General features: G+C 41.1%; 1 protein-coding gene across 3 annotated transcripts in view; it reads left to right on the top strand.

The window, feature by feature from the left end:
• Nucleotides 1-2,294: 2,294 nt before the first annotated feature.
• The window catches only part of LOC134359283 (uncharacterized), a 32,060-nt gene continuing 19,857 nt past the window's right edge, over nucleotides 2,295-14,497 (top strand). The window contains exons 1-2 of one of the 3 annotated variants that reach the window (XM_063072258.1): nucleotides 2,295-2,740; nucleotides 11,350-11,485. In XM_063072258.1, the coding sequence (XP_062928328.1) occupies nucleotides 2,686-2,740; nucleotides 11,350-11,485 (191 nt within the window). In that variant the 5' untranslated portion in view covers nucleotides 2,295-2,685. The other 2 variants (XM_063072268.1, XM_063072278.1) reach the window with 2 other exon arrangements.

Genomic DNA, 14,497 nt, shown 5'->3' with positions numbered 1-14,497 from the left:
GCTGTATACTGAGACAATGTTCTTTGCTATCTATGATTGAACAAATTTTTGTGCTGTCTGCAAACTCACCACACCACCTACATTGTCATTCTAGTGGTTTATAGGTATGTATACGTTACCAGCAGTAAAGTCCCCAGCACTGATCCCTATGGTACACAAACAAGAGAGAATCTGCTGATGCTGGAAATCCAAGTAAAACACACAAAATGCTGTAAGAACTTAGCAGCCTGGGCAGCATCTATAGAAAAGAGTACAGTCGACGTTTCTGACTGAGACCCTTCAGCAGGACTGGAGAAAAAGAGACAAGGATTCAGAGTTAGAAAGTACACTATATTTTACAAAGTTTCTGTTAGTAAAACTGTCATGGTCCAGTCCATAAAGTCTGCATTCCGGTTCACAGTCTGGTCCATGGACTCAGGACTCCGGTTCTTCCAGCTGTCCCTTGTTTTGATTGAGTTAAGCATAGGCACCTGATTCCCATCTTGAGGCTTGGAATATAAGTAGCCTTGGGGTTGAGTGTGAGCTGCTGGGTTGTCTTGTTAGTCCTCCTTGGAGCTACCTGCTGATGGAAGGCTAGGGAAACCATTTGTGATCTCTAGGCCTGGTTGGAGGACCACTGCTTCATGGAGCCTTGTTGGCACTTGTTGGAGCAGTCATTGTGGTTTGGATTCAGCTGTTTCTGTAGCCAGCCAAGGTTGCTGGCTGCCCTGAGACAGAGCCAGCCTGGATTGAGCTCCTTTCCTGTCCTTGCCTCCGTTGGGTAAGCCAGGCTGTGATTACCATTACCCTGAGGTTGGTTCTGTCTCTTGCCTCTGTTGGGTAAGCAGGCTGTTTGCTGTTACCCTGTAGTTGGGTCTGTCCTGCCCTGCCCCAGGAGATCTGCATCCTGCCCCAGGAGATCCTTCAAGAACACAAGCTTTGAAGATCACAAGCCAAGCTCAAGAACCCAAGGCCCCAGACCCCAGCCTGCAGCCAAGCTCAAGACCCTGGCCTGTCTCCAAGCTCAGGCCTCTAGACCCCAGCCACGTCCTGTCCTGAAGCCATGTCATGTCCTTGCCTGGTTCTGGGGTCTGAGCCTGAGGCAAGACCCAAGTTCTGGGTCCTTGTCCAGTCTCGAGTTCAGAGTCCAAGCCTTGTCTCCTAGTCCATGGTTTCTAGTCCTGGTCCTGCTTTCCCTAGCCCTACTCTACGTTCTTGTCCCTGCTCCTGGTCTGAATCCTGTCATGTCCTGGCTCTAGTCAAGTCCTGTTCCTTGTACTTCACTGTCTGTGTCTTGCATTTGGGTCTGTTCCCAGCACCCCACTGTGACAAAAACATCCATCCATCACTATCTTTCATTCCTATCACCAGGTCAATTTTAAATTCAGTTTGTCGGCAAATCTCAGATTCCTTGAGCTTCATCTACTCACATTTTTGGCTTCTTGCTGACTCTCTTACAATAGAGTGAAGTGGTTAGACATAGAAGTTATTGAAATAATCTGGCAGGAAAATGCAATCAGAGTTTAATGCCTGTCATATTCCTCACTCCATCATGAATTGAATTAAATTGACTCATCCTTCAAATACATGACAAGTAAAAATCTCTACGTTACATCTCTGTTCAAATGTGCAATTATAGTAATTCATAATAAATATTATGTACAACAGGACAGTCAATATAACATAGAAATACAGTTGTGTCAGCATGAATTAAGCAGTCTGATTGCCTGGTGGAAGAAGCTGTCCTGGAGCCTGTTGGTCCTGGCTTTTATGCTGTGGTACCATTTCCCGGATGGTAGCAGCTGAAACAGATTGTGGTTGGGGTGATTCAGGTCCCCAAGGATCCTTGGCATGAAACTACTAGTATTGACGCTGCATTAGATATGATCCAACTACTCTTTTGCCTATGTGCATACTCCCAGTAATAGTTTGTTTCGGGATTGCTGTTCTTTTTGTCAAGTGATGAAGTGCAGAGTGCCAAGGTGATCTTTTTAGGAAGAGAAATCCCACAATAAAGAAACCACCCTTAGAGTTTCCGAAAGCTGTCCATGTCTTGTGTAACCAGCTATGAGCACTCTCCGTGTAGATGATGATACAGCCAATAAAAGAAAGAAATAGAAGCAGTTTAGAAATATTTATCGTTTCACTTTCCATCAATGCCGCCTGAAGTTTTTCCAACATGTTCTATTTTCGGTTCAGATTTGTAGCGTCAAGTGCTTATTTGCCAGTACTCGAGAACTTGTCATTCCACAAGGGTAGGAGCATAGACTTTCACTGTACTGGGTTTGGGTATATAGAAATTAGCTGCAAAACATCACCTGCCCTGTGGTGTCCTCGTTAATTTTATTCGTATTTACTAATTTCACCTTTAAATGTAAAGCCACAAATGGCTAATTTACCCTTGTGCGCGCTCCCTGTTCCCAGATCAGGAAGGCACGTTGTTTCTGTGCCCTGAGGTGCAAGCCTTGTGAGTGTACGTGGATGTACCGCGGTTACACCTCACCCCCGCGAGCAGAGCAGAGGGCTCTAAGTTTCATTTTCTTCATCTGCTGAGCAAACCACGAGTGCGTTCTCTCACTCTGTCGCTGTTTGTCTGTCTGTCTGTCTCTCTCTCTCTGTCTGGCTGGGTGCGTGGCGGTAGCAGCCACCGCCGCGGAATATTGTAACATTCATCGGATGCCTGGTGTAGCTGCGGACACATAAATAATGTTCCTCACGGGGCTTTTCCTCGTGGCCTTACTCATTCTTCAGGCTGAAGCAGGTAAGACTGACATGTCACTCCCCCTACCCTTTAATTTTACCCATGTTTGTTCTAGAACTCACTCGGGGAATAATTCAGATCCGCCGTTCGTTAAACCCCGCTTGGTTGTAAAAGCATATTTCTGTTGTCATGTTGTTCTGTCGTGGCTGCCTACAGCGACTATAATAGAATAATGCCACTTGTTCTGTATTATTACTGGTGTTTGGACACAATAATCGCAGGGAGAGGGTAGACCGGTTTGCTCAATAGGATGAAAATGGACAAACTACAGAAACTGGAAAAGGGAAGACACTATCTGTTGAAGAGAAACCGGGTTAATGTTTGAAATCAGAGAACTGGATTAGGTTTTTTCTTTTGCATTGATAATAACACATGAATTAGGAAATTTAAATTCAGTGTTAAATAAATCTGGGTTTAAATCGGTAATGATAATTACAAAACCATTTAGACGGTCGTAAAGCTTCATCTGGATTCAGTAATGGTCTCAAGGAAGGACGTCGCCGTCCCTTCTGGTGTCGCTTATCGCTGATTGCGGAGGCAGCATCGTGATCGACTCGCTCGCTGCTGACACCTCCATTCAGAACAGTGGCGGTAACGCCACACACTTGCACTGTGTCCGAAACTGTTCCTTCTTCATCAGCAGCTCAGAAATCATGTTTTCGATTGTATTCCCTTACGCTGTGGGCAGAAACACTGTGTAATGTAAAAGATTTTCAAACTATTTTTATGTTTTCTTAATCCATTTGAACAGTTTTAACCACTGTTTTCTGCAGTTACTTATTCTATCACTGCAGCATTACCAAAAGAAGTTCAGCTCGTGACTCTTGCCAGAAGTTTGGCTCCTTTAATACTTCTGCTGCACAGTTTCCCTGGAATTGCTTTTTCCCTGATTTCTGTGCTTCCTTTATCAATGTTGTGGTTACTCCTGTATTCCCACTTCTTTTGCCTTTAGAAAACCTTATACAGGTGCACAGAAATATTTATTTCTTAATCATGTTTACTGTGCAATACTTATCACTTCATTGCCTTTATTTGCCTGTAATTGCATTTTTCGAATTTTATTACTTAGGCTATCAGCATTCTGCTCTGAGCTCCCTCACTGATAAATTTTTATAAGTTTTTCTCACCCCTTTTGTTGCTGATCATCAGTGCATTATGCTCATAAGACCATACGATATAGGGGCAGTATTAGGCCATTTGGCCCATTGAGTCTGCTTCACATTTACTTTCAATCTACTATTACTTTTTCACTTTTGTGTTCTTATTGCTACTGTTTTTGTATGAAGTACTGTATATCAGTTTTTTTTTTGTTCTGTAACATTTGCTCTCATTTCTTATGAATATTCCTCTTTTCTACTTTGGGAGACTCACAAGCTGGAGTTGCTTTCTCTCTGTCTTTGGCAGAATCTTTGGCTAGCAATGCCATTGTGGCAGATGGGTAGTTTGCAAGACGGTTTGTTACTATGTTATTTTACGCTGCAAGTTTACATACTTCTAACAGATGGACTTTCAGTGCTGTCTTTGAGTGCTCTTTCTCCACTTACAGTGATAATGGATCAGGGATTTTCAGGAGTTGGTGAGAATATCATACTTTTCAGGGAGGCTTTGAAAACATCCTTGGATTGTCACCTCTCTCTACCTGATGAACTATTGCAATGGCAGACCATGGACTAAAGTGTCTGCCTTGGCAGCCCAACAAAGAATGAGGACTGCTGATTGGAGTTAACAAAGTGTAATTAGGGCCCAGGTGTTGGGAATTCTGTCCTTGCATTCACAACATAAAGGCATGCAGGAAAACAATGATCGTTATTGCCTGCTGGACTGTTAGCTTTGTACAGATTCTGAGCTCTTAACTTTCTATCGTAGACAGCCAGTGTTGACAATGGTGTAATGAAGGTCACGGTGACGTTCATCATCAGTGAGATCTAAGCTACTATTTTGTAATAAAACACTTCCCAAAGCACAAGCCGAAGGTTAGTGCGGTTGAGAAATCTCTTCTCCCAGGGTTGTGAACCTCGATTTCTTCACTCAAGTAATCTGTGAAGCCTGAGCCATTCTGTATATCCTCACTGATCAGGCCTGAGGCCTCTTACATCAATGGAAGGGAAAGGAATAGATGGAGGGCCAGTGTGTAATATATCCAAGTTCATAAATAAAGGAGGCAAAATTAATTCTAAGGATGACAAGGTTTTTGCAAAAGAATGCTGACATGTTAAATAACCGGGCAAAAAGCCAAAGAAGTTTAATGAAGCAGATCCTTAAGTGTTGGTGTTCAATCAGAGTTGGCTTCCTAACCCAGCAAATAGTTAAAGAGGCAAGTGGAATATAATAGAGAGAGCGAGGAATACAAAAACGTGATGTCTTGGTGGGCCCAAGCCTGGGATACTGTGAGGAAAGTCACTGTATATTTGGGGATGGGTACACTTGTTTTGGATGTGATACAGCAAAGGTTTCACTATACTAATTCCTGGGTGCCATTTTAGGAAAGGTTTAGTGGAGTGAGCTTCTCCGGTCTGGAGTTCAGATAAAGAGGAACATTCGGAGGGAATGACAGGCAGAGACGGTGAGGATGCCACTCCTGCTGAACGGTTAGAAATAACAAGTTTAAGACCTTTGAGTAACTTTTCTCAGTTTCCTAAATCTCTGGAATTCACTGCCCAAAAAATCTGTAGCTCATGGGTATGTACAGTAAGTATAACTGAGACAGATGATTTTTGGAATTAAAGGTGAAGAAACCAGACAGGAAAGTTGGGCTGGCTGTCAGGAATGGATCATCCATGGCCTCAGTAACTGATGTGGAAAGTTCACTGCACGGTGTGGCTCACTCCTGCTCCAGACCATTTGTTTTGTGAACAGTGGGTGAACTGTTGTGAACTGCATACCTGGGGTAAGGCATGGGCAGTAGAGATTCAGAAGGGTTAAATTTTATCAAGGTTGTAAAATAAATAATGCCATTGGAAGAGACAAATCACATTAAAATAATGCTTGTTTGCATGTGATATTATGCACCCATGTTTTGAGCTCGTGAAAGATGTCCTGTTTTATATCGCACTTATAGAAAGTAGTTCTTTCTCAGCAAGTCCAGATAACATTTGTGAAGGAATAAGTGGATAGCATTTAAGGCTGATAATTTTTCAGAACCAGTTCATCAGTCTAAAATACTAGCTCTGAATGGCTGGCTGAATATTTGTAGTATTTTTCTGCTTTTAGATTGCAGACTTTCAGTATTGTTGACATTTTGCATTCTAAACGTAAGGATCCTGTTTAGCTTAATTAACATTTCATGCTTAACACTTGATCAATAAGCTGTTTAGTTTTTGTACTCATAAAGCAAAAGGTAAACCAAGCCCTGATTGATGATGCACCTTTAAAGAATGGAGATGAACTAGTTTACTAAAGTCAATGCAGTCGTGGTGGAGCAATGAATGGAATTCAAATTGAGCCTTTAACTGAAAGGTGAATATTATAAAAATGTGGAATAACAAGGTAAAGAATTTCTAGACATCAGCAGGTATCACGCCTCTGCAACAGGTTCCCACACTTCTGTTTCACCCCTGGCCTGTAGGTAGTTTATATTGTCCTGAGGAAGCAAGCACTCATCCCAGATGTGAAGAGAGACCACATGACATTCTGTTCTCCCTACGCAGGTTTTGTAGTCTTTGCTATGTCCAGTGCTCTGGAGTGAATCTAATTGGCTGACAACTGACACCTGTGTTGCTGAGAACTTTGAGAGGATTATCCACCTAGCACTCCTGCTGAGGATGGTTGAAAATTCAGCCTCATTCTTGGGGTTGGTGTGTTCACTCAGGTTATGAATGCCTTGAAACCTGTTATCTGTTTACTCACAGATAGATGCAGGAATACAGAGCTCTGATCTGATCCATTGCTTAGCTACACCTGCTGTTCATTTGCAGTTTTACCCAATCATCACCTGTTTATAGATACACCTGGTATTGCTCCAGCCATATCCTCCTCCACTCATCACTGCATTGTGATTGCTCCCCTTACTTCCTTACTTGGGTGGTGGGGTGGAGATATGTCTCTACCAAGGGAGGTGTGAGGTGCTGCATCCCTCTGCTGGCTTGCAGGTCACCATTGGGCAAGATTTAGCACCTACTTAGTCCCCCCACCCCAGATCAGGGTCACTTGAAGCGATGAGAGCAGGTTGTATAAACAGCTAGTGCATATCACAAATTCTGTTTGTGACTACTGACAATCTCTGAAGAGTATTGATAATGGCTGGGGTGACCTGTCTTGTAAAGATACTGTCCAGGTGAGGGTAATAGCAAACCACTTCTGTAAAAAAATCTGCCAAGGACAGTCACGGTCATGGAAAGACCATGATCACCTTCGTCATATGGTATAGCACATCATGAATCAACAAATCTCCTTATTGGCAATTGGAACAATCTGTCAGGCCCTAACTTTACAGATTGCTGTGAAATATAACTTCATTGCAATTTAAATAACAATCCCTGGGCGTTTATGAGGAGGACTTTGGAATATTGGTTGGGTTATAGGTGAAGTGTGATCCAACAGTTTTATTTATCTTTGTCTTTGGCTTGCTGCTACTTTGGTTCATATTTAACAGCCAACAACATTGCTGTAGTCCAATTTCAACCTGAAAAGCTCATCCATGCAACTATGGTGCCTATCTGTGTTATTCCAATTTGCCTGTATTATGCCCATTTCCCTTTGTGTTCCAATGTGCTATTGAATTAGGAAGCTGATGGAATGGTGAAAGGAACCCTGAAACGATGACTGTATATTCCCCTCCATAGAGGCTGCCTCGCCTGCTGAGTTCCTCCAGCATTTTGTGTGTGCTGCCCTGTCTTAGGTTTGGCTGGAGAAGAGTGGTGACAGCTGAAACACAGGAAAGAGAGCAGGTGCATTTGATAGTCCTGTCAACTATTGTAGAGGGGATGCCATTGTTATGGAGAAAAGAAAGACATAAGGACAACAAAAATCGTAAGAACATAATAAATAAGAGCAGCAGTCGGTCATTCAATAAACTCCTGGTTGATCTGGCCATGGACTCAGCTCCTCCTACCTGTCTTTTCCCTATACCCCTTAATTCCCCTGCTATGCAAATGTATATCTAATTCTATCTTAAATAATGTATATTTAATGCTTTCATAAGCAAAGAATTCCACAGATCACTACCCTCTTGAAAAGCAGCTTTTCCTAATTTCCAATCTAAATCTACTCACCAGAGTTTTGAGGTAATGTCCCCTAGTTCTATTTCCAAAACATTTTGGAAGCACTGCTGAGGAAAGTCATATGGTCAACTATTATGGAGCCTGAGAAACTAGAGTAATAGTAGGGCATCTGTGAGTTGGAAGAGATGTGGACAAGGTGTTGTTGGAGTCTGTGAGCTTGGAATGGATATTGGATATTGGCTGCTCTCTGGTTCTGAAGTAAAGTCACCTATCAATGGAATCAACTCCATTTTTAATGTTACCACAGAGAGTGGCCTGATCTGCTGGGTATTCTCGGTATTCTCTTTTGTCCAGCATCTATAGTGTTCTATTTCTCTCATTTCCAGCTTTGTTTTCCCTCTCTGTTGCGCTCATTCATCTTCTCCCATTTAGTCTTCCCTCTGGCAGATCATCTGTCAGTCACAAACATTCATCAGATGGCACCAATAGCACATCTATCACCTGGACAACCTCCGACTCCACCTTGTCACGAAATCCTCTCTGACCTTTCCAACCTGCTTCCCCCACCCTACCACCACAATTAGAGCTTGCAGAAAGGTCAGCCAGAAAAGCTAACCCAGTCCCTCATTCTGCAGATGCTGCAGGGACCTCTGAGGATTACCACCAGTTTCAGTTCTGTCATCAGTAAAACCTATCACAAACTTTCTGATTCATCCAGCACAAATTTAAATCTTTGTGCTGAGCAGGGAATGTCTGAACATAGAAAAATAGTCAGATAGTTACAGGAGTCAAGGTATTTCAAACAAAGCAGAAACCATTGGATTTCCCAGATATTACATGTTAATGTACTTGTTCTCTAAGTGCCTCAGTGATAGATGCTACCCCTTACTGAAGATCTGATGTATTTTTCTGATATCAGGATTAACAGTTATTTCACGATTTAATAAAAAACAGATCACAGCGTAATACCACATGATTGATTGCATTATGACACCCCTGATGAACACTTTTTCTGCAATGTTTCCCTTTTGACAACACTTTAAATGGCTGAGAAAAAGCCATTGAAGTGTTGTGAAAGAGCGTTGTAAAGTTATGTTTGTTTGTTAGCTTTGAAGTACCTGGGGGGCACTAAAGGCATTGTATTATGCATTTTAAAAACATGTCATTGCTAGCTAAGGACCTCTTCTTTCAACGCTGCTTATCCTTCTGGCAATCACCAAGTTTTAAATTAAATGCTTTTGACTTGATGTAAAATGTCATTGCATTGAAGCAGGTATTCTCCTTGTTATGCTTGAGTGCGATCATTTTAGAAAATCGGATGAATCTCATACACTGTTACATAGACGGCCCCTAAATTTTAGTCCATTTGTCCAATTCAGACTGGCTCCATTATTTCTGCACAGTTCTTCATCCCGCCCCCCCACACACAACGACTACCATTCACAACTAGCAACCCCCACCCCCCAATAGCTCCACTGACAGGCACGTACTGTACGTATGTAGTTAATCCTATACACCCACAGCCAGTAATTCAAAGCACTGTCACAGAAACTTCCCCACATTTAATTTTCAAAGCACACCATTGTCTGAAATTCCAGATCAAGTTCACTCTAATGCTGAGTACCATGCTGACTATTCTGTAAAGATTTAATCTCCAGTCATCGAGAGAATGGTTGGCTCCTAGAACACATCGCCTGAGTGGGTGCTGCAGGCAGAGATTCTCACAGCAGTAAAGGAATGTCTAGACAAGCTCCTGAAACAGCGGGGCACAGAAGGCTATGATCCAGGAACTGAAAAATGGGATTAGAACAGCCGGTACTCCATAGTCAGCATGGACATGGTGGTCAGAGAACCTGCTTCTCTACTGTTTCACTCTCTGACTCCACAATGGGTCTATAAATCATCTTGGAGTAATCATTAGCTATCACTTTGAGGTTTAAGGTTTGACATGAATCCCCAGGAGGTACAGGAGGAATGCAGATGAACTTGTATCCATTTATTAACATATTTCAAAGGATAGTCAGTAATATGTTCGGAGATATATTCGTGAGGATGTGTGCATCGACATGCTTTTACTGAGCAACATACATACAACGAAGGGGGAAGGAACTTCAAGTCCAGTCTTTTGTGGATAGATTTTCATCACTCTTAATTTTATTCCTCTTTACAATATTATCCATAGCTGAGGAAGTATTTATGTTGTCTGATTCTAAGTCACTATCAATCGCCATTCTATCCTGCAACCTACCTAACAATTCAAAACATATTGGAGTTCAATTTTAATTTACAGTTTGCACCTGAAACTGTTATTATGGACAAGACAATATGGGTTGATGCTTTCCATATTTCCTGTTTGTAAAGGAAATCTCATGTTTTATTCATTAGCGGGATGGTGAAAGTGACCCTGACTGTACTCCTTGCATTGCCTGCTGCAGCAGATGCCGTTATTCACTACACAGCAGAGCTCTTCGTTGCTGAAAGTGCATTAACAGCAAGTCTAGTGAAACACAGTCAGGACCTCAACATTGAATTGTCAGGACGAACCAAAATTAAATTTATTATCCCATATTTTTGAATATTTTTACTATTTTCTTTCAATGTTCCCCACTTTTTTCAAAAGCTGTTAGTTTCATACAGTAGGTTCTGCTTTTCCCCGGTATTTCATCCAACTTTAATGATGGTCTACTAACCCAAATGCAGAGCAGTGGGGCAAGGATTGGGGATGGGAGCCTGGTTTAAATAGGCTGCAGCTGATAGTTGGAAACGAGTGCCAGGTGACTCCTGTTGGTTGGGTGGAGACTGAGCGGTGCCTGACAGAGACTTTCTGTGCATTGACCACATACTTCCACTGATCTTATGTACATGTCAGGACTGGCAATTCGTCAGTTCTCATCCACACATGCATGGCTAGCAATGCTCGTGTGTCTTACTTCAACGTTACTTAAAGGAGATTGAAATAAACAGGTCACAGATTGGTTTGGGAACATGCCACCTCCCTGACACCCCCCTTGGGATCCGAAACTCTACAGCTGGTGACAGGAACCTGCACACCAACCTATTGATTTGTTGGCTTTATCTGATCACCAAAAAGATACTATTCTAGAGTGAGGTCAGCAGCAGAAGAAAGTGGCATTACAGTAGCTGTGCAGTTGAGAAAGTGATTAATAAGGGAAACACTACTTGAGCTTCATCAATAGAAGTGTGGAGCTGGGAAGTTAAACAGGTTCAAGAGATGCAGATGCTGAAATCTGGAGCAAAACCAAGCTGCTAGAAGAACTGAGCAGGTCAGTTGGTATCTGGAGAGCCTCCCTGACCTTTCCAAAGTAGAGATGATTTTATGGAGTATAGGTACCAACATGCTCAGGTTATTTTGCATGTTGACCATCCTTGTGCAATTTTATTTGACTGCTGTATACAGTCTAACATTGCTCCTTTTGGTTTATTTTTCAGAGAATTCTAAGGAAAGCACTCTTCCTGCACCTAGAAGTGTGCATTTCCTGTCAGTAAACTTGCAGAATGTCCTACACTGGGAACGGCCTACCAGGAGAGAGAATGGGAAGCAACTGTTCAGCGTGCATTATAAAATGTAATTTCTATTCTCATTCTCTCTCTTTACATTGCTTTTTAAAATTTAATTTTCCAGCAACTTCATTTTTGGCTTGTTAACCCTTTGCCTATTTTGATGGAGCTCAGTTTTTCTGTCTCCACAGATGATGCCTGGCCTGTTGGACTTTTCCAGCATTCTCTTTGATTTCAGATTTACTTTCAACCCAGGCACATTGTAGCTCACAGATCTGGTCCAATTTTCATTCTGAGAGATTTTTTCCCTTTTCTGTGTTCTCTCCACTTGCACCTTCTTGAGACAGGTTCATTGCCGTCAGCAAGACTTCTCCCTCTCAAGCAACAGTAATCTGTGTCATCCATTTTCTCTTGGTCTGCACCCTAATCCTTTGTTTTCTCCATAATTTCCCCTTCTCTGCACCTCAAGACATGCCTTTTAATTGTTTGAAGTTCTGATAATAGACAATCAACCTGTAACACTCACACACTCTCTCTCTCTCTCACACTCTCTCTCTCACTCTCGCTGTCTTCTCTCCATAGACACTGTCCAATCTAATGATTATTCCAGCATTTCTGATTTCATTTCCCACTGAAGTATTGTAGGGAAAAATTCCTGGCAATTCTAATAATTGGCCCAATAACAATAAAGAGCAGGTAGGAAGTGATATTTTAAAAAATAATTTTGCTGTTATGCTAATCAGAAATGAAAAATATATGTATTTTTGGAAATAATATTTCCTCATTTCCATGTAACAATTTGACTACAATTCCACCTCTGGTCTATCCATTATATTCCTCTCAGTCATCAAGACACACGTGTGGTAGCCTACCAAATTAGGTATTTTAGTGACCTCTTTTTCTGCCTACTAAACTACAATTTATTCACCACCTTGTGACTATTTGGAATTCTCCAGATCAATTTGAAATAGCTGGATTAGTCACAGGGATCAGGAAGAAATATTTGTCTCATGATTGGGGGCTGATTTATATGCACTGTTAGAAGGAAAGCTGCTGTAACATGTGACCGACTCTTAATTTTTAAAATTTTAATATGTGCCATGATTTAACAACATACTAGAACATATCACTAGAAAAGTGAGAGTTACTGTCCCCTTCCATAAAATTCAATTAGCAACCCCATTCAGAAATGTAAATGTTTTGCTAACCACAATATGTGCTCTTTGCAAACAGAATTCTTACTTATTATGTGATATTCAAAATACTATACAATGGCTGTTTTGACATCTAGTGGTCTATATTAAACAGCCTTAAACTACTGTGTTGTAGTAGTCAGTTAATCTCTGAATCATGTACTTTTTAACCCCTATAAGGTAGGAAACTTGTCTTAATCAGTAGTATTAATTTTAATTGTGTTACTCCTTTTTTATTGTGTTCTTGGTAAGAATTAGAACTAGAAAGATGTGATTGGAATTAAAATTAATATTTAGAGTAGTGCAATAGGTCAATGTGAAAACAATATAGAAAGGTAAACCACATATTTGCAGATGCAGCTTCTCATGACATTTTCACCTTACTGACCACATTTTCCACACTGTAGAAGCACAAAGACATGTTCCACTTTACATAGATTTGTTATCTATCTGTGCATCAATTTGTATGCAAAGTTGAATTATTTCTTCTGGTCTAATCTGAATTATTGTTTAAATAGGTTTCTTAATCTCCCAACCAACTCATCCTGTGCATGTTAACTTTTAGAGAGGCAAATATAAACAGTTATTCCGCAAAATAAAGCATGCAACAGATTTATATTCAATACAAAAGAAAATACTTAGATTGTGTCTGAAAAATATATGATATAAATATTGCTTACAAGGACGTTGCCTGGATTGGGGAGCATGCCTTATGAGGTTGAGTGTACTTGGCCTTTTCTCCTTGGAGCGACAGAGGATGAGAGGTGACCTGATAGAGGTGTATGAAATGATGAGAGGCATTGATCGTGTGGATCGCCGGAGGCTTTTACCCAGGGCTGAAATGGCTAACACAAGGAGGCATAGTTTTAAGGTGCTTGGAAGTAGATACAAGGGGGATGTTAGGGGTAAGTTTTTCACACAGAGAGTGGTGAGTGCGTGGAATACACTGCCGGCGATGGTGGTGGAGGTGGATACAATAGAGTCTTTTAAGAGACTCTTAGATAGGTACTTGGAGCTTAGAAAAATAGAGGGCTATGTGCTAGAGAAATTCTAGGCAGTCTTTAGAGTAGGTTACATGGTCGGCATAACATTGTGGGACGAAGGGCCTGTAATGTGCTGTAGATTTCTATATACAATTAGAACAGATAAGTATTTGAAAATATCAAACCACAACCGTTCAGTTTCACTCCAAAGTATTTATGAATTCCCAGATGACATCACAGAGTAGGCAGAATTGCTGTGAAAGAAATTGGCTCTCGAAGTGATGACATGAGCAAGTCAGTATTGAGGGTGAGATTAAAATGCCTTCTAGAAAGCCGTAGTTCAATGTTCTGTGGGGGCAATAAAAAGCAAGCAATGGTGAGGCAGAGTAACAAGCTGGAGTTTGAAAAGTATTATAGGAATCAAATCATTGAAAAGCTGTGAAAAGGGGACGGTTCCATAGACCTGGTCTTCATGACACATCTGTGGCATAGTTTGAATATCTAACGAGAAGGAGAGAGATATAGTCTATAATTTACCTGGTAGAAACTGTAATTCATTAATCCTCATATAATTTATATATTAGATTAAAATTTTGTTACAAGGCTTCTTTACATTCATCTTTGATTCATGCTGCTGTGGATTTTAAGCTTGTTTCATTTCATACTGACAATATATTACCTCTGCCATTTTCATATTCCAGAAATTAATACTTCATAGAACATAGGTATCTACAGCACAGTACAGGCCCTACAGCCCACAATGTGTGGCAACCTAGTTATTTAGAGATACAGTGTGTTGCTTTGGATTTCCAGCATCTGCAGACTTTCTCGTGTTTATTATTAGTTATGAGTTCAACTACATTGTCCTGCACGTATAACAAGTATTTCAATATCTTACAGTGC

Source organism: Mobula hypostoma, chromosome 2, assembly GCF_963921235.1.
Source record: "Mobula hypostoma chromosome 2, sMobHyp1.1, whole genome shotgun sequence".
NCBI lineage: Eukaryota > Metazoa > Chordata > Chondrichthyes > Myliobatiformes > Myliobatidae > Mobula > Mobula hypostoma.
This window is presented reverse-complemented; position numbering and strand designations above follow the sequence as displayed.